Source organism: Pristis pectinata, chromosome 21 (genome assembly GCF_009764475.1).
Source record: "Pristis pectinata isolate sPriPec2 chromosome 21, sPriPec2.1.pri, whole genome shotgun sequence".
Lineage (NCBI taxonomy): Eukaryota > Metazoa > Chordata > Chondrichthyes > Rhinopristiformes > Pristidae > Pristis > Pristis pectinata.
In genome coordinates this window covers 20,515,510-20,535,927 of record NC_067425.1, presented here as the reverse complement: position 1 = coordinate 20,535,927, position 20,418 = coordinate 20,515,510, and the positions used below count along the sequence as shown (strand labels likewise).

The 20,418-nt window shown below is 39.5% G+C and overlaps 1 protein-coding gene across 1 annotated transcript in view; it reads right to left on the bottom strand.

The window, feature by feature from the left end:
* The window catches only part of LOC127581201 (double C2-like domain-containing protein beta), a 191,341-nt gene extending 171,661 nt beyond the window's left edge, over positions 1-19,680 (bottom strand). Inside the window, exon 1 of the mRNA XM_052035315.1 lies at positions 19,362-19,680. Coding sequence (XP_051891275.1) covers positions 19,362-19,677 — 316 coding nt within the window. The 5' untranslated portion in view covers positions 19,678-19,680. The remainder of the gene's footprint in view (positions 1-19,361) is intronic.
* Positions 19,681-20,418: the final 738 nt, after the last annotated feature.

The window sequence follows — 20,418 nt, the reverse complement described above, 5'->3', positions numbered from 1 at the left end:
TTAAATTTGTATAAAACTAAGTACCTGGTTGTTGGTATGTTAAATAGATAGTGAAGGAAGACTGAACAGTTGGTACAACTTTAAAAAAAAACAATCCCAGCAGGGGGAGAGGGAGCCCAAAAGAGTACTGCATAAGATATTCTTTTGGGCTCCTCCTATGCTGGAAGCAAACTCTTCATTCCAAGCTCAGTCACGGGAAGAGATAGAGGAAAACATTCAAAGATGCTCTCAAAGCTTCCTTGGAAAAAGTGTAGCATCCCCACTGACTCCTGGGAATCACTGTTCCACGGTCGCTGACAGTGAGAAAGAGCATTTAGAATGGTGTTGAGAACCTTCAGTTCATACATCAGGAGCATACAGAAACCCAGTGTAAATGGCAGAAGGAATGCACCAACTCACAAACTACCCACTCACCCATCCGACCCCAACGGTGGAAAAGTCTATAATTCCCACATTGGCCTTATTAGTCACCCCAGAATGCACAGAACTGGAGTGGAAGCAAGTCATTCTTGATCAACTGCCTAAGGAAAGTAGGACTGTACAAGAAAACTAAAACTAAACTGGAAATGTATTATTTTCTAACCTCTTTTGGCTCTGGTCACCACCAAGAACTTGAAAAAAAATCACACTTCCCTAATCAGGCCCCACTGATGACATCTGATCACCAAGTGTACATTAAATATGGTTCTTCCAACTGGGGATGTACCCTTACCATCTGCATTTAAAACTGCAGTTGCATATTTCCATCTAAGTTTTTAATCATCTTCCCTAATACCTCCTTATGTGGCTCAGTGTCAAACTCTGCTTAATAATGCAGAGTTGGAATGCTTTGCTATGATAAAAGTGCTAAATAAATGCAAATTATTGACACTGTCTTTCACTTAGTTGTTCGAAGCACTCTGAATGCATTTACACATGTACTGAAAATGAGTGACTTTAGTCCAAATCATTTTATTATTTATGAAAATAAAGGAAATATTGTTAATATGACCCATGGTGATGGATGTGGCATTCATTAATGGGAATGCATGTGCATTTCATTGGTGTGTTGAATTTCTTTTCTCTCACTACTTTGAATTGCCATGCAGATTTTAATGCATGATTGCTTAAAATGTTTCTCTGAAATTCCTTTATTCATTGTATTTTAATGAAGGTACTAAGCCAGTTATTCTGAATACATTAATGCCTACAATTTAAATTGCAGACCAAGATTTTTTATATGGACATAGATTGCATATCCCTATGTTAATATTCTCTGCCTTTCAAGGTTTATGAGATTTCTTAAAAATGTGAAATAATTAATTTTACCCACTTCAAAGCAATCGCCAAGTTATTTAGAATTATAAGCAACAATGGTTTAAAATTTCAGGATGAAATCCATGATTTAATTTCAGTAGTAATTACTCCATATATGGATTATGCCTATTTTGAGAATTCAATCTAATAGATATGAATAATGATATAAACACTATTTTTGAAATTACTAAACTGACATAGTATTTTTCACAATAGCATATCATAGCAGTAACATTGATAAACATTTAAAGCACTCATCACACTAAACTAAGCGACAGGGAAAATCCATGTTTCATATTTTCTGAATCTGATATGTCAACTCTATGCTTCTATTAATGCAGGCATTTGAATATCATATTGACACTGCTGTAAAGTGCCACAATTTTGTGTAATCAAGACACATTACTCAAGCCTCTTGTCATCATTGGTGCAGACACACCAATTTCTACCCTTCTGTTGGCACAGATATAGAAACCTCGAAAACCTTGAGTTCCTGTAGGTACTCAAACCTTCCACTCAGAAGCTAACTTTGAGCTCCCATTGGTAAAGATCTGCCAAACCACACAACTAGTACTACAAGAGATGTGACACTTAAATGAACACCATGTCCGTATTTATTTATTTTTTTTAAATAATCAGTTATGCCTAAACATCCTATTACATTAATATGGATGATGTCAAAATGAACTCACTTGTTATATAATCTCCTTATTAACCATTTTTACTCTTTTTAAGATATGTTTAGATGTTTAAAAATCCTGTGGTTCATCTATTAAGATTAACAATAGTACTGTTCACTGCATCAGGAATGCTCACAATACAGTTTAAAGGACACCTATACCATTTGTGAATTTGGTCCAGTTGCTAATTTTCCCTCCCACCAATGTTTTGCAATATACAAGGATAAATATTCCACCCCATCAGAGCACAAGAGTTCTGTAGGCTCAGCAGCTCTCAGCCTGGTAAAGCTGCCAGCTGAGCCCATGCCAGTTTAAACCTGGCATAAATATGGCAGTCACATCAAAATCAATGGGAAACATTGGCTCTGGGAGAAAGGTAAGTGGAGGCTTTTTCTTTTAGATTCTATTACTCTCACCAATTTCAATGGCCTTGATCACACTGACAACTCTGATAGCTGGGAAGCTTGGGAGTGGGACTTCACCAGCTGCCAAAGCCATTTTGTGAGTGCATTCTGTGCTAAGGCAGGTCCTATGACATATTTAACCCATGCCAAGCTGCTGAGAGTTAAGCTCCCATCAAAATACTGCTGGGAGTATGGGGAAAGAAACAGCAAGGACCAGAACCAGGGAGCCAGTGATTGTGCCTCAGTGCAATTGCCTCTACTAGAAGTTTTGGGTCAAATTTATATGAACTACTTTGCACAAAACTGATTCAGTGAAAAGTTCAATCACATAGGCTGATTGAGTGGGAAGCATAAAAAATCTAATGTGAAGTTTATTAATACAATGTTGTATATATATTAGGGGGTAATGAGGGGTGGGGTGGTAATGTACCGTTACCCCCACTTTGTCCAGTATTATCTTTGCTTTACATGGCAAAGTATCCCAACAGTTTCTCTGGGATGTTATCAATTGATACTGTGGCCCAGGGGAAAGTGCAGATAGGAGCCAGCAGAACTACCGGCTCTCTTTATGATCACTAAGCACGTTAGGGACTTATGCATAGACACATATGTGTATAGCATGCATCATTTTAACCTCCACCACCAAAAATGGTCAAATTTAAATTACTGCACAAGTGCCATGTAGATCAGTAGCAGGAGAAGGCCAAAGAACAATTCCTGAGGTCCACCAGAGGTAAAAGTGCAGGTATGGGAAAAGGAGTTAATGTAAGTGATTCTCTGACCACAACTGGATGGTTAAGAATGGAGCCAAGCAAGTGTGATCCCACCCAAATGGATAACAGTTAAGCAGCACTGGAGGAGAGTGGCATGGACAACTGTCTCAAAGGCTTCAGGCAAGTTAAGGGGTAAATTATCTTCATTACAAACATCTAGGATATCAGTAACTTCAATTAACCACATTTCAGTACTATGGGAGAGGTGGGATTCAGCTGGTAGCATTCAAACAAGGAATTCCAAGAATAGCCATAAAACAATGACAAAACATCTGACTACCCACATCTATTCTGTTGCAGTAGTCATTTGCTCCTTTAGTTTCCATACAAACTAAACTTCCTTGCAGTCTTTGATCATAACCAAAAGATGTTTGAGAATGGAAAGCTCAATGCCTAGCAGTATGGAATATTCCAATCTCAAATGTTCCAAGTTAAGATTGGCGGTAAGACTGAAAAGCTGGCACCCACTGCTGTCAGAAATCCATCGCTGATAAATCTATTTAAAAGCAGATCTCCAAATCTCCTAGGTTTAGGGTGGAGAAGATGCATAGCACAGGAGTGAAGAGATGTAGTATTTAATCTGTTACCAGCTAACTAGAACATGGAAACAAATGTTGACAATCTGGTTCAGAAAAGTAATTAATCAAACTCCGTGTACTATAGACAATACTAACAAAATTCTATCTCATAATCCTGTTGGCATTTGAAATATGTACACATGTTGCATACATTACTGCTTTAACAAGGAAACACGAGGTGAGGTTTTGTGTTCTGCATTTAGCAGCTCCTGTGAAAGTAGTCATTTGAGGTTCTCCCCTCTGATCAAAGCTTGTTGAGGATCCCTTGCCAGATCAAATGAAACATTTCTAAACAACTACAAAAACTGAGAATTAAAGTAAAAATAAAATGACATTTATTCTGACAATAAATAGTTATAGAGACATACAGTACAGAAGTGAGCCCTTTAGCCCATTATGTCCATGCTGACTGTTTTGCCATCCACTCTAATCCCATTTGCTTGCATTTGTACCATATCCTTCTATGCCTTGCCTACTTGAATATCTGTCTAAATGCCTCTTGAACGTAGTAATATAATAGTACATAAAAATGTACTTAGAGATTACAAATGAATTGTTTTAAAGTTTTGCATTTTCACTCTGAATATTTAAAGATAAACTGTCCAACCCTGGATAGGGGTTAGTTATGATTGTGGTTCCACTACTTACTTTGGTTCTCTGAACGGTATGAGTAGCTTATATCCATACTGGGTTGAGATAATAATTGATTAGAACAAGTTCCGAACCTTCCAGAACAAGGCACCTGATGGAAGAGGGCAGAGGATGGATCACCCCATAAATTTGAAGGCCCCACTGTTGTCCTAATACCTCTCTGTGCAACTGCCACTCCCTCCCTCTGCATGCTTCTCTAATCCAACCAGTTTCCTCTCCTTGGGCTCTACATTCCTAACCCTTTTCCTCTCCATCATCCTGACTTTTTGCCCCATAATTTGTTGTCAAGTCTCCAAATGATGGAAATCCCTCACTAATGCTTCTTCACTTCCCTTTCTTCCTTCAGAATTTTCTTTAAATCCTTCCAGTTATTGGGTATGCCAAACATTCAGATTTTCCTGCAGTCACCAGGAAGTAAATAACAATCTTCTGGACATTGCTGAAAGAAACTCAGCAGAAAAATCACAGGGGATATCTTTTTTCTAAAATGCATCTTTGTTAAACGCTTTAGTTTGTTGATTATGTAAACATTGAAGATGAGAAAACAGGCTACATGATAGGTGAAGATGGGGAGTCACGTGATGAAACCTCTAGGGAAATGTCCAACCAGAGTTGGCAACACTTCATGACACCTCACTGCCACACTTTTTCCTTACACCTTTGCAAAGTGTCTTGCAACTTTAAAACAGTAAAAGGACTTTATAAATGCAGAATGTTATTGTTTATGTTAGTTGAAAATTAATATATGTTAAATTATGCAGGAATGTGCACCGAATAAAACTTTCTAATTTTTTTGGCATTTTTCTTCTTCAAAGATCTTCCTTCACTCTTCCTTTCTTAAAGAAAATGGCTCATGATGGGATATATAGGGGAAGAATTTCTCCATCCTAAGTGGTGGTGAAATTGTGACCATGTTTCTCATGGTTGGATTTACAATTCTCATATCAGTAAGAAACAGCACTGTAGCACTTCAGCCAAATGGTCGTTCTTCATACATAAAACTGGGCTGAAAGTATTGGCAGGTTTTTGGAAGGTGGCAGCTGAGCCTGATCCTATCCTCACCAGACATCCACAGAATGTCTAGACATCAAATCCAATCTACAAATGGCATGTGGCTGCTCGAGATCGTGTTACCATGGTCTCGGGTGATCCACAGCTTTTCCTTGTTTAGCAGTCACTACACGTAATTGCATCAACAGAACAAACAGATTGTTTTATCAGGTGAAACACACCACAGAATGCCGTCCCACAGTGTTTGTGTTCTTTATAGAGAACAGCACTTGCACATAATAAACAGAGAGGTGCTTCTCAGGCAATGTATAAATCTACTGTGAAAAGGATGGGGCACAAGATGTTAGGAGGAATCACAGCATAATATTATTGCTTAATAACTAGGGAAAATGATGAGAAAATGTATCAAACAGAAAAAAAAATTGACAAATGGCTATGATGTTCCCATTTTGCAGCAAGGCTTACATACAGGAAATAGTTGGACATAATATTCAACATTAGTGATTTATTACACATACCATAACAACCTGGTTATCCACAATAAGTAAATAAATATCGCACTTATTTTGTGTCTGTTATTCATGTTCCATTGACAGCTACTACATCATGATATTATCTTAGGAAGAATATAAGCACAGATGAACTGAAAATGATAAATAATTATGATTTTCTTCTCTGTCAACAATGTAACAGCAGTTTTTATAATCAGATATTTCACCCACAGCCCAGAACCTCCACCATAAAAAAGCATTGTGTCTGCTTGGCATCCATCACACTCAAAGCATTTCATGTCACTATAAATGTAAAACAATCCCTTTTTTAAAAAAAAATGGAAAGCCAAGAATTTCCAACATGCAATTTACAATTTACTGACATTTTAATTGTTCTAAAATATTTCCAAGCAGCTTCAATTACCTGGACCACCACAGGATTTTGATCAGCATTATCCTTAAAGGCACAGGCCAATTTAGAAGTTGAATTATGCTCCAAAATCTGATACCCACAAACTAATACACATATGATGGGGAAGTCCTTTCTGGATCAGTTATGCAAATAAATACACAAGTAGAGAGCGATTACATATGGGGAACCTCCACATATTAAAGCTAGCATCAAGTAACTATCACAGCAGTAGAGATGTAAACAACAATATTTTACCATGGGACATCTCGTGAATGAACAAACACAGCTCCATTCATGGGAGGGAGAAGTGGAGAGTGAGAGAGGAAGAAAATGAAAGTCAAAGGCAAACTAAAATCAGGTAAAGAAGAGAGAGAAAAAGAGCTAACTGACCTAACAGAAACCCCAGAGAGGAACCAGGAGAGAAATATTGAAAAGAAGATAAGCATTTTGAAGAAATAAAGGGAAAAGTTAAAAACATTAAAAGGAATACAAATAACAGGAGGAAAAGAAATTGAATTTCCTTGCAGAATGAGTAAGAGAAACTCTGAACTTCGGATACTGTTGTGGATGAGACTCTGACTAATTAGTAAATGCTACACTACTTCACATTTACATGTTTACCTATACAAAAATGAGTATTAAGCACAGTGATGTTTAATTAATTTCCATATATTTTACATCTTATGTGTGGTCAATCAAGAGCAGGCAACTAAAAACACCGTCCCCACAAAATCCTCTAAATACACCAGCAGGATAAGCAAACCAACATCAGCATCCTCTCCCTGGACAACAGCTCCAGCATTAATGTTCTAATTACACTCAGATAGCTTTGATGGCTTGGCTACATCAATCACATTCTCAGCACCACACTGTCAACACTGATACCCTAGGCCCCATCACAGCAGGAATTCTTGACTCATACCTGCTTAAGATTGAGAGGGAGCATCCAAGAAGATATGGAGACCCTTGAGTCTCTTTGTTGGGACTGTGTGGAATCCCAGCAAAGACATTGGGATCACCCATACCACCCACCCACCCCATCAAAGCCTGTGGATCCCACATTGGGCTCATCAGCCAACTCCAGACTCACAGAAATCATGTGGAGGCAAATCATTCTCTACCCTGAAAGGAAGAAGATATGTGGAAAGCTGCGCTGGGCTTGAGGACTTCCCCTGCAACAGCCATTGGAGAAGAATGAAGAAGTTTCTTCAGTGTGGTAGTGGTTGCCTGGATTTACACTCTAAGCTTCCATGATGAAAGCATACCGTCCACATCCTTTAAGGTTACCTTTTACTTTTTCAGCTATAGTGTATATAGCATTAGCTGTTCAATGGTGCCTGTTACTCTGAGACTTCTATCTCATTAAGGGTTGTGCAATTGTACATAGAGGCTTGTGCAATCAATCTGGGAATGAAAAGCTATGCTGTGCAGCATTTCCCAGGTCTGCTCACTTTTGTACCCAGAGGATGCACAAAGAACCCAGAACGGCCCAAACTAACTTTCAATTACTTATACACAAGGCCTTTTTTATTCACCTTTCCTTCCCAGCGTTCAATGTCTGCTTCCTTTTGTTCAAAGTATATTACTGAATAATTTATATTTAACTTGCTCAGAATTAATTTCACCAATTTGTATTCATCTCAACTTACGATCTTCTGCCAAATGTATATTAAAAGCCTTCTGTAAGAATTTTATTTATCTGATACTTACCATTGATAATGTTGCAGCTATTGCCTTGGACACCCGTTGTTAGGAAGCTACAGTTCAGATGTTTACGATTCCATGGGTTGGTATGACAGCAGTCTAAGGCTCTAAGAGCTGTGCTGCCATGGATTTGTGCCTGCCAAAGAAGGCACTTTCCAAATGTGAACTAATGCTTAGGTCACAGCTCTAATGGAACATAAAACAGAGTGAGCTTCCTGTATATATCCAGTTCATAGTGGGATGAAGGGTGTACAGGGAGAGGCATTTCAGCAATGCTTGCAGAGGAAGCACAGGCTATGTGTTAGGGACATACCATGTAAGCACAAGTTATTGCAGGGTTTGTGTCTATTCAAAGAAGACATTTGATGATCACATTCCAATACTCGCTCAGGGTTCAGTTCATATGCAGAAGTTAGGGGGTGCAGGGGTGGTGCTGAGCTCCCAGTTCTGTTTTAACTTCTTAAGGGGTAGTACTGAAAGGATACGCAAGCTGAAGTGTACCATGGGATGAGAAACAAGCAGAACTTGCACTCTAGCCGCACTTAGATATGGGAGCACAACTTCACTAATGGTATTAAAGTACTTGCTCATAATAAGACCAGCACTCATGCCCCCATCTCTTCCTTTACCCATGTTCAACACCACTTATCTGCTTATAGAAGAGTGTCGTACCTGGGAGCAGATGGTGAGCACAATTAATGACAGTGTCACACAGCACACATGGAAAAGACAGATGCATTTAAAATTTATATCATGGTAATATCACCCTTTACCAAATGAAGGCTAAGCAAGCAAGCAAGCTGTCAAAAATTCCTCTCAACCTATTACAAAGTTTGCCCCTGGTGCAACTGGTGGACTTTCCAGCTGCAGATCTCATCAAGCCTCTATAGCTAAGGATGTGCCCTGAAAAACAATTCTTCCCATAAAACCTGGCCACAGAATGCATATTCATTCGATAGTAATCACACACACTGGAATACATAACATGTTACTTGGGTGTAACCTTATCCATCCTTCATGCTCCCAACATCTCAATGTTTCTTCTCTGGCTGGCACACAGAAAGACCCCACAAGCAGCAATGTATCATGATTGGATAATCAGCTTTAGTGACCTAGAATGAGGAATTAATATTGATAGGACTATGGTGATAATTCCCCTGCTTTAATTCAAAATAATGCCAAGGGATCTATTATGTCTGTGTGAGAGAGCTAACAAGGTTTTAACAACCCTTCTGAAAGACAGGCACCTGCAATGGTGCAGTAAACCCACAGCACAGCAGTGGCATGTAAGGCTAAATATTTGTGTGGGATAAATGACCGGGCTGGGATTTGAACCCACAACCTTCTGACTCAGTAACAGGAGTTCTACTAAATGAGCCACAGATGTCATTGTGAGCTGTGGTAACCTGACCTACTGTATAGTTTTAAACGTATCTGCAGCAGCTTAGGATAGTGCCCATTATAAAAGGAAGCAACAGTAAGAGCAGCCATGGGAAGGAACTAGCTGTGAAGATAGTAGCAGGTGTTGAAGTTGAAGCAAGCAAAGGAAGATGAAATGAAGGATCCTAATGAGATTGGAGCAGGGTATAAGTGTAGACAAAGGATAGGCCTAAAAATCCACAGGCTAAAGTGGTACAGGGATGTGTAAAGAAGAAGTAAGAAAATCATGGCAATTCTGGTTAGTTTTCACTACATTTCATCCTACACTGATGCAGGTCCCGAGAACGATGCTACTGGCCTTAACTTCCTCTGCCATTGTTCCTTTTCGCTGTTGACTCATTTGGCTAGTCATTCATTGTCTGTTTTTTTAAGGCAAGCAGCTTCTTTCCTGGTATTCATTCATTCTACAAACACCCACCTACCTAACTGCATCAAAGAATCTATGAATTCTGGATGAGGTCATGCTGGCAGTAGTTTCAGAAAATCATCCTTTTTCAATAATCTTATAAAGTGCATCCTGCCCTCCAACTCTTTCTCCATCCTAAGAGCTGTAAGCCATCCTCAAGTTGTAGCAGCCCTAGTCAATACCCACCATTCAAACAGGTTTACAGCCTACAGGAAGTTCAATTAGTGCCAGCAGCTTCTGATTCCAAGTTAAAGCAGCCCAACTAACAAGATTTGACCAGCCACTTACAGACTCAATTGGAGGCCTGTCTAGTGTAGGGTAATTCCATCATAATATGTTGAAACAGATACTTGTGAGTTATTCCATGATAAACTTCAGACTAATTTTCTTCATAAATACAGGCAATCACATTGTTCTGTAAGCTTAGCATGAGTATCACATTATTTGGGTTTGCTTCATCCAAGTCACATTAATGCACCCTTGTCCCTGTTGGTCTATTTAAGAACGTATAACTGGTGATAACATCAGTTTGCTACAACTAAAATCTGGAAATAATTTGCACTAACAACAATTTGCACTAACTCATCAGGACAAACCAACATCCGCTTAACCAACAAACATAGTGTCTTCTGTCCTCCTTTTATAACATACATACAAACATATGTGCCTGCACACACTCAAACACAGCTACTGAACTTGTATTCAACCAACACCCTCTCTTAAGGCTCATGTAGTTAAGGATGGAACTCTGAAGTAAGAGTACTGGCATTAACTCAGCTTTGAATGCTGTTTGATGTCACAATCTGTCCACCCTTCCTAATTTCTTCTGCAATCACTCTCCATGCACTCATTTTCTTGTCCATATATCAGCCATCATGCACCACAGATGCCATTTTGGACCTCTAAAGGCAATCAAAAGCCTAGCAGTAACAAAGCCAATTTCCAATCCGGGACTTACTAACTAACTCTGCAGCACTGGAAAATGTTTGGACAGATCTCTTATTCGAGGTTTTCCACAGTACTCTGCTCTATAGTCTGTTGCCTAGAAATTGGACCATTTGGTCCTGTTTTCTTATGCATATATTGACATAAAAATCATTGTCCACATCTTTTGAAGTGTTTACATCCATTCCTTGTTGAAATCCTGTCTATCGGGAAATTGGATTGGCACCTGCTCTTGCGATTCACATTCAATTGGGTGTCATTTCTCTTTTTTTTTGAGCAAGACATCACCAATGTGTTCGGTGCTCATTTCTTATTTAGTGACAAAAATTAGATCTGAACGTTGCAATCTACGACCTTCAATGTTCACACAGTCAGGAACAAATCATGCAGTAAGTCATGGAAATACAAAGTGTCCCAGCTGGGACATTAGTTCTAACTCCACTCAGTCCCCATATTAATTTTCATGCACTGTACTTTGGCACAGGGGCAGCACTGAGAAAGTTGGCATTCCCTCTGCACTGTGTTCCTCATTGCAAAACGCAGTGATCAATGTCTCTGATGCTCCCATTGCTCATAGTGGCAGTGGCCTAATTGTCCTATGGAGCTACACCTCTTATTTACTGTGAATAAATGGGGTCATTTCTGACTAAATGCATTCTGGATGATCTTACATTGTGTCTAAATTTTTGTAATTTCTTCTCAGAACAAATTGTTAATGTCATATTGGAATATTTTGTAATGAAGTTAAATTGGATGAAGAGCATTCCTTGGTACAGTGAATAACTATGGAATGGTATGGGACAATTCTTCCATGAATAGATGTGTCAATGTAATGACATGACTGAAAGAAAAGAAAAAGATCATATTTATATTTGCCACAAAATCGCTTTGCTCTGATATTACCAATATTCTCACTCCGTTTTTTTTCAGGGAGGCATTATTAAAGTTAGTTTGCATCCACTTCGTTATATAGATCCTGCCCTTCCATGTTACTGAGGTATGTAGCTCATACATTACTTAATGCCAGGAAGAGATGGTAAAGAATAAGTCATGTGAAGAAGTATATTTCAAATCAATTAATATTAACTAAAGTATGCTTGTAAGTGTAGGAGATGAACAGTCCAAATAACATGATTTGTAATATTTTTACATTTGGGATAAATGTAAAATAAGGCAATCTTTCAAAAACACCATTAAAAATTGATTTTTAAATGTTGTACAATCACTTAAAGGAGCAGTCAGGCTTACCACTGGATGTTTGCTGTATGATGCCCTGTCAGTTTGAAGAACCACTCTTCATTTATAATACCTAATAAATCCAAATATACCCAATGAACAGAGCCCAGCAGGCTGGCTTCCTGCTGTAGCTCACCTCTTCTGGCACCATATCGAGTGCCCAGGATCTAATCCGGCTATCAAAAGAGTAGGTTCCGAGCTTGGTGTTATTGGAGTTGGGAAATGTTGGAGTGCAATCATAGATGGAGGATAGAATCAAAGGAGAAAGCAACCCACATTATTCCTGTTCTTGCTGCCTCCAAAAAACTGAATGTTATACTGTCAGAACACTTCCTCTTGCTTCCTAGCCTTTGCTGGATGTAGAATACATGGCATCCAGTAAGCCAATAAGCTTGCAATGGGGCCTTATTTACATTGTAGGACCTTTAAACTATGTAAATTCATCAAGGTCTTGCCTGAGTTACATTGGTGCTGTCTAAGACCTGTAAAATACGTCAATCGGCATGAATGGGGCAGTGTGTCCATTGCCTTGATTTTACCTTTCATGCTGTACCTCTATTGCTGGGTGAATGGAGTTGCAATCTCTCCTTTTATTAGCAAATTTGAGTTCAATTTTGACTCAAGCAGATTCCACTTTCTCACATCAGATTGTCCTTCCCCACTACACCTGCAGCTAAAACTCCAAAGTCCAACAAATGGCTTCCAGGTGCAACAATAAAATAGTTAGTGCTAGTTTTTAATGATGCTATACGACTGTTGGCAGTGCCAGGATTTCAATGGATGCAGTTAGAAACATGTTGACTTTTCCTCATTATAACTGCTATAAAGCTTAACTTATCACCCCTGCTGATCCAAAAAGAAACCATCAGTTCTGAATATCTTTTAAATGTGATCCAATAGAAGGCAATACAACCTGGGTGCAGAACCATTCTATTTAATGTCTCTAATACCATGTATACAGTATTATGAAGTCTCTATCTTAACAAGATTTTTGACTATTTTGGAAAGTGTTAAACAAAGACTTCTTTTCCTGTTAAAATTGGTATACGTTAAATTCTCATAATGTATCTGGTTAAAGCACAAAGGAACATTTTACTCTGTGGTGTGTGATTATAATGTTTTGATTCTATGGTAGATAATAATGCAACTTCACAATAGTTAGTGTGCTGGCTTAGTTGTTATAAAAGCACTTTAAATTGATTTACATTTCATCTTCAATTTAATTGTCCGTAAATGTGCAATATTAGACTAATAGAAGCTTCCTAGGTTGGCAACACATGTGAATGATAATGAACCAAATAATATTACAAGAATAAAGTTTTCAAAAGTCATATAATTAACACAACTAAAATGCAAATTCATTCCCTGTCTTTAAGTTTTAATTCTCCCATTCTCCCTATCCCACTCTCTTACCTTTAAAAGACTGCTAAAATTTAGCATTTGAACTAAACACAAGCTCATCTGGCCTAATATCTCCTCTGGCCTAATATCTCCTCATGTGAATTGGTGTCAAATTTAGTTTGAAAATTCACTAGTAAAGAACTTTGGGACCACTTCAATACATTAAAGACACTTTATGAACAAGTTGTTTTGTCATTTGAAGTCAACATCTTCTTCATTTCTAAATGATACACTGTATCCACGACATATTAGCCTAGAAAATGACTTGTGTCCATCTGTCACTGTAGACTACGTGATACAGGTGGCCTGAAACCGACCCAGGCAGCTTGCCAGTGAAGAGCATTTCATTTTTTTTGGACAGTGCATAGCTGATAATGGCCTACAGGCAATTCCTGGGGGATGGCAAGCAGGGGAGAAACAGGCACCTGTGAGAGGGTCCCTGTTATCACAGCAGAGATGGCAGGAATTGGAGACAGAGAACAAGGGGCAGCACGGTAGCACAGCAGGTGGTGCTGCTGCCTCACAGTTCCAGGGACCCGAGTTTGATCCTGACCTCGGCTGCTGTCTGTGCAGAGTTTGCACATTGTTCCCGTAACCATGTGTTTTCACCTAGTGCTCCGGTTTCCTCCCCCATCCCAAAGATGTGCTGGTTGGTAGGTTAATTGGTTCCTGTATATTACCCATAGTGTACATGAGTGGTAGGAGAATCAGGGTGGAGTTGCTGGACATGTGAGAGAGAATAGATCATGAGGAAGTAAGTGAGGAATGGGATTGTTGGGCCAAATGCCCCCCTTCTAGGTCATAAGGAAATATGAGAAATAGAGAACATGGCCTTTGGTACTGCAGTGGAGCTGGGAACTCCATTTATGCTCGTCCCAGCTCAACACTTCAGTAATCATTCAAGGACAACAGACCATTTTGGCTGCAACCTCCAGGTGTCCCTTTGAAAAGTGTTGGTTAAGTCACAAGTGGACCATATTCTCCTCAATCCTTCTGCCTGGATTTCCATATGAAAAAGGCCCAATAACCATTTCATTCTGGTTATGGAAATCTTGCCCTGCCTTTCCTCTCCTTCTTCGGAGGTCCCTCGGGATCAAGGACTTGCTTCCACTCTGGTTCAATGGGTTCTGAAGTGAATGATGAGGCACACTTCGGAACTGCATACTTTTCCACAGGTGGGGGAGGACTTGGCTGATGGGGCCAGTGGGTGTGTAGGTTGTGAGGTGGTGCACTTCTTCCACCATTTATGCAGGGCTTCTGTGTTCCCAATGCATGGAATCAAGGTTCTCAATACCATCCCAAATGGTTCTTCTCCACTTTGATCAGTCATGGGCCAGATTCCCAGGATAGGGATGTTACCTTTCTTCAAGGATGTTTTGAGCACATCCTTGAATCTCCTCCTCTGTCCATTTGGTAACCTCTTCCCATGACAGAGCTTAGAAGAGAGTGCATATTTCTGAGGTCCACTGTTGGGCATGTGAACAACGTGACCTTTCCAATGTAGCCAACTGGGTATAACTAGAGCCTCAATGCTGAGGGTGTCGGCCATGGGAGGACTGTGACATTAGTTTGCTTATTCTTCCAGCGGATTTGAAGGATTTTGTGGAGACAGCATTGGTGGTATCTTTCCATTGCATTGAGGTGTCTGCAGTAGGCAGTCCAGGTCTCAGAACATATAACAAGGCAGAGATCACCACTACCCTGTGGACTATGGGTTTTGAGGCAGGTCTGAGGTCTTGATCTTCAAATACCCTTTTCCTCAATCAACCAAAAACTGTACTAGCACACTCAAGGCAATGGTAAATCTCACCATCAATGGCTACCTTCGCCAACATGCTGAGTGGTGCACTTCCAGCCTATTACAAACAAGTATGCTCCACCCTTAGCAAAAAACAACCTGCTGGAAGAGCTCAGTGGGTCGGGCAGCATCTGTGGGAGAAAGAAGTTGTTAACATTTCGGGTCAACCCCTGCAGGGTTCAACCTGAAACATCGACAATTTCTTTCCTCCCACAGATGCCGCTCGACCCGCTGAGTTCCTCCAGCAGATTGTTTGTTGCTCCAGATTCCAGCATCAGCAGCCTCTTGTGCTCCAGCCTTAGATGCTTAGGCACCCCTACTGCATCTCAAAAACTGATGTCATGCAATTGACAGTGCGAGTCACTGCCCTTAGATAGTTTACTTACCTTGAATCACCATGTTCCCATAGCCCATTTGGGGGGCAAAGCCACCCTATAACAGCTGATCAGTTGCCTTTGAGCTCCAGAGCATGTTTTACCAACCCATCAAGGCCAGCACATGGAGCTACAGCACTGATATGACAGTTCAGTCTCTGATATCCTTCCCTCATGTCAAGTGCATTCAGCACAACAACCTCACCAGCAAGATGTAACTCAGCAGGCAAAAACAAAATCATAAGTGTCATTTATTACCTGTTTTATCACTGGTTAAGATTTGGCACTGAGATCATTGGCAGAATTCAAATTTCTGAAATTAATAATGTACCTTAGAAAGGTTGGAGTTTGCATTTATTTCATACAGGAAGCTCAACGGCAGGATTCAAGGTTTTATTAAATTAAGCACAGCCCTGGTGAATAAGTTTTGATGTGAACTGATGCGGAACAAGGTGCCTGCACTGCTGACAACTGGGCCTACCCAAACAGAGCAAATGAAAGTCTCCTTTCTGACAGCTGATTTTAAACTAAGTGCCTAATGGCAAATCTCAACTCAACTTTCACTGGATACCAATCCACAATGAAGGAATGTAGATAATTTTGGATAAACGGAAGAGTTTGGTTCCAAAATATCAGATAGCCAATAATGAAATGGTTAAATGCCATACTTAAGTTCTGTTGAGGCCGTGATCAAAACATATTATGACAACAGACTTCAACCTTGAGCAATCAGATTTGAATTTTGTCTGGGCACTGGGAATCTCCATAAAATTTTTCTAAATTGGATATTAAGCTAGTGCAAGCACTTCAAGATGGAATTGTTGAATGTATTTCAAATTGGGAAGTCTAATTCTCTCACAGTACTACGTAATTAACTGATAATGGTCATTACATGCAGTCTCTGAGCAGGCGCTAGTTAACCCTCGTGACATGCAAAGATCAGTGCACATAAAAGGAACTCAAGTTCACAAGCAAACTTCCAAATGATAACTTTCACCTACCTGAGAGCTACAACCACATTTAATACAGAGAGGTTAAATACATGCAGGTACCAGGCTTTCAGAATCCACATTTTATTCCATTACCTTGTTCTCTCTCCACTGCCTATAACTTCTTACACTACTTCCCTAAAAGATTAATAGGTGCAAAAGTGGCAATTGCCCCCAACTAGTCTTTCCCTTCACACAGTTTTATCTGCTCTTGTTGGAGACAGGAAAACATGTAATTTTACTGGCTCCAGAATAGCACACTGTTAGGTAGGCCAGACAACCAGTAATGCTTTCATGTGGGGATGGGGTGAGGGTTGCTGTTGGCTTAGCAAGATGCTGACTCTGAAGTCCTCCTGATCTCACAACATACATTAACATTTATTTTCTGAACCTCCCTTCAGATGGACCCAGTCCATAATTAACAAATGATGAAATACTTTCCCCTGCTTATGAAACAATGACCAGGGAAATTAGTTGCTTCTGGACAGGTGGCCATATCTTGGAAATCATCGCGATCACTCACTTTCCATCTCTGCTCCATTTCTAATACCAGCCCCATCTCAGCCCGACAGTATCCTTTGTTATATCTAAAATCCCAAGCTGATATTTTGTTTTCTGTTTCCTGATTTCCACAATTCAAAATATGCAACACAAGATCCCAGTTCTGCTTCCACATTAAGTGCTGCCCCTCCATCATTGTTGCTCTTCTCAACTTTATCAGCTTCTCATTCTTCAAAGTGAAAATTCATATTCTCATGCAGAAAGTCTCCCGTGGCTTTCCCCACCACCATCCCTTCTCCCTTCTTCTCCTCAGTGCCCTTGCTCCTCCAAACCTTTAGCAAATTCCTTTAGCCCATATATTTTTGTGCCTCATTTCTAACTCTGGAGTCTTTCTATTCCACATCCGCCATTGCTCCTTCAGTAGCATAGGCTATAACTATCTCGCCCTCATCTTGGTATGACTTCTCACAATCCTTCTCTTTGCTACCTTTCTTCCCACTTTCAAAAGACTTTTCAGAATCATTTCCTTTCATCCTGCCTTTGGTCAGCAGTTCTAACCTTCTCCTAACACTGCTTGATGCCCTGGTACTTCTGTTGTTGCACTGAGACTTTTTTTATTACACTGAAGGTGCTACAGAATTGCAAGCTATCATTCAACCAGAATTGGTACCAAATCACTGAAATCAAGGCCAGGTATAAATCACTGGTATTTCTAGCAAAGTTTAAGTGGAAACTTGGATCATTCTCAGCTTGCAATTCCACTTGCTTGGGAAGCAAGGAATTCAAGATTGACACAGCTATAATGGTTAATGCAGTTGTACCAGTCTGCCTGAATTTTCAAACCAGTGTAACCTTCAAGGAGATTGACAACCATTTATATATAAATATCGTCATTTATATTTTCTTTAGTGTTGTTTGGGATTAATTCTCAAGACTAATCTGAAAAGACTCTTGGGGATTTGTCTCTTTACCCTCATCAGTATTACACATGCCCTTCAGAACCTGCTCATAGACTCAGTGCCAAGTGTATCAATAAACACCCTGATTTTGCATCTAATGGGAATTGGTTGGAAAAGACTTTCTCATAAACCCAAAACTGGCCATGCAGTTTACTCTAGAGAAAGGAACAATGACACATTCAAAATTAATAATATGAGGACACTCTGTCTACAACACATATTAAGTACATTTGGGTGTGGTGGTTCATTTTCATATCACTTTTTATGTCAATACAGGGAATATGATTAATTCATTTAATAATAGTATTAAAATGCTAACTTTTAAAGAATATATTGAAAATTTTATCCCACAGCATTTAATGCTATACTATTAATAATACTGTGGCAACTCAGTTAATAGAATCCAAGACTAGAAAACATTACATTCACAGGGATTTACAATTTGACACACACTTTCACCTGCTGCATTTTTAAGATCCTATGTAATAAGCAACTTAAAAATAATTACTGCCTTTACTTTAGATTGTGATGTAAATAAACACCACTTCCATTTACCATAATCTTCATAGTACATGCAAAACAGGTGTATACCCTGCAGCTTTCTATTTGGAAAGATGAGTTTTTTTCTGCTGTTTGGTGATTTCAGGTCAAGTATCTACATTTTTACATGTCAATTTGAAAGTCTGTCTGTTCTCAATTAATGGCACTGGAATTCAAAGCAAAATGTTGCACTCATATACTTAAACAGTAGCTGCTTCTGATTTTAAAATCATCTCTGCATTTTCTAGTGTTGGAGACTGAAGGATCAGAAAACCTAATGCAGCGTCAAACTCTGAAGCAGGCAGTCCATGGTGAAAATCAGATTATTACTTGGAAATGGTTAAGCACTAAAGGCCAGGTAGATTAAAATGGAATTCACTTTCCAGTTATTTCTAAAATGCTAAATATTTTCCTTGCTGACTAACTGAAACCAGTTGAATTTTGTCACAGTTGGATTCTAATCCTGGTTCATTAAGGGGGACTTGTGAAAAGAATGGTTAATGGCAGATGGCGTCTTCAATCAAGTTATCATTAGTGAAGTTTCACTTTAACACTCTGCTGTCCTACCTCCTTTAACTGGAATTTCTGCAGTTACTTGAGATGTCTCAGAATTATTTAAAAGATTAAAAATCTGTTTTGGAATTTACTGAACTATCCTAAATATAAGGTGTAGGTTCGCATTTTAAGCTTGCAAAAAACAACAAGACATTTACAGCAACAGCATGCCACCACAAATACAACAATTAGTGTAGTTGTGAAGTAACAGACTTACTAGAATCATCAGATTCATAGCCTTCAGCTTCAGTCTCCTCTTCGGGTTTGGTAGGTGCAGCCGATGCAGCTCCATAAGCTCCAAATAATTTGTCCACATCGTCCTCCTCTTTTGTAGTCTCGGACTGGGTGACAGAGGGCTGGCTGATGGTGGAATGCATAGAGTTGTTGCGGCTCACAGCTGCAGGAAGACCACGAGGAAAACGAGGGAAGTAATCAGAGATTTGTTTAATAGGTTTAATAGGACCTGGGCAGACATCAATAGCCATATGCTCCTGAATGCTTATGGCCATTTTTTCTCCTTTTCGGACTGTCATGCATGCAACCCTTTTTAACACAGCAGTCAGCAAAAGAAAGAGAGAAAAAAGCCACCCTGAATCTTGAATTGGGTAAAGAGCAGTGAGAGTAAGAAGCCCTTCTGTCACACAGCAGAACTGAGTCGCCAGCGTTAAGCTAGGATGCTTATGTGCATTGAGTTGTAGAAACCTTGTGCATGCTGCCTCTGCCACAGACACTCCTTATCTTTCTAATGCTGCTGCTCAGCCTATGAATGCGTGCGTGTGTGTGTTTCTCTCTCTCTATATGAGAGATTGATTGGGAGAGGTGGAGACAGTGATGTCAGTGGCTAGCAACCAAGCAGTAAACAGGAAGCACTGGAATGAAGTCAAAATCAGGTGCGAGGGTTAAGAAAAAAAGATTTAGACTCTGTCTGGAGCAGGAACCAAGCTTCAATTAACCCATAAAATGTGAAATTCATCACCTAAATAAAATTCCCTTCTGTTCAATGCCAGCCTGGATTGTGTTGACTGACCTGACTACAGATTATTGGTTCAATTAAGCTGAGGCACTTCACACTGTACTGTAAATCAGGATTAAACTCATAGTAGCTCCTATCAGATGATGTGAAGAAATATAAGAAGGGTGACAGTCGTGTTGAATAACAGAGCCAGCAGAACAAAACAAATGATATACCAGAAGCAATATATTGTGAAAAGGACAAATATACCTTGAATTTATGAACAGAAGACGTGCAAAATGCAGCAGGGCAGGGTCATTTT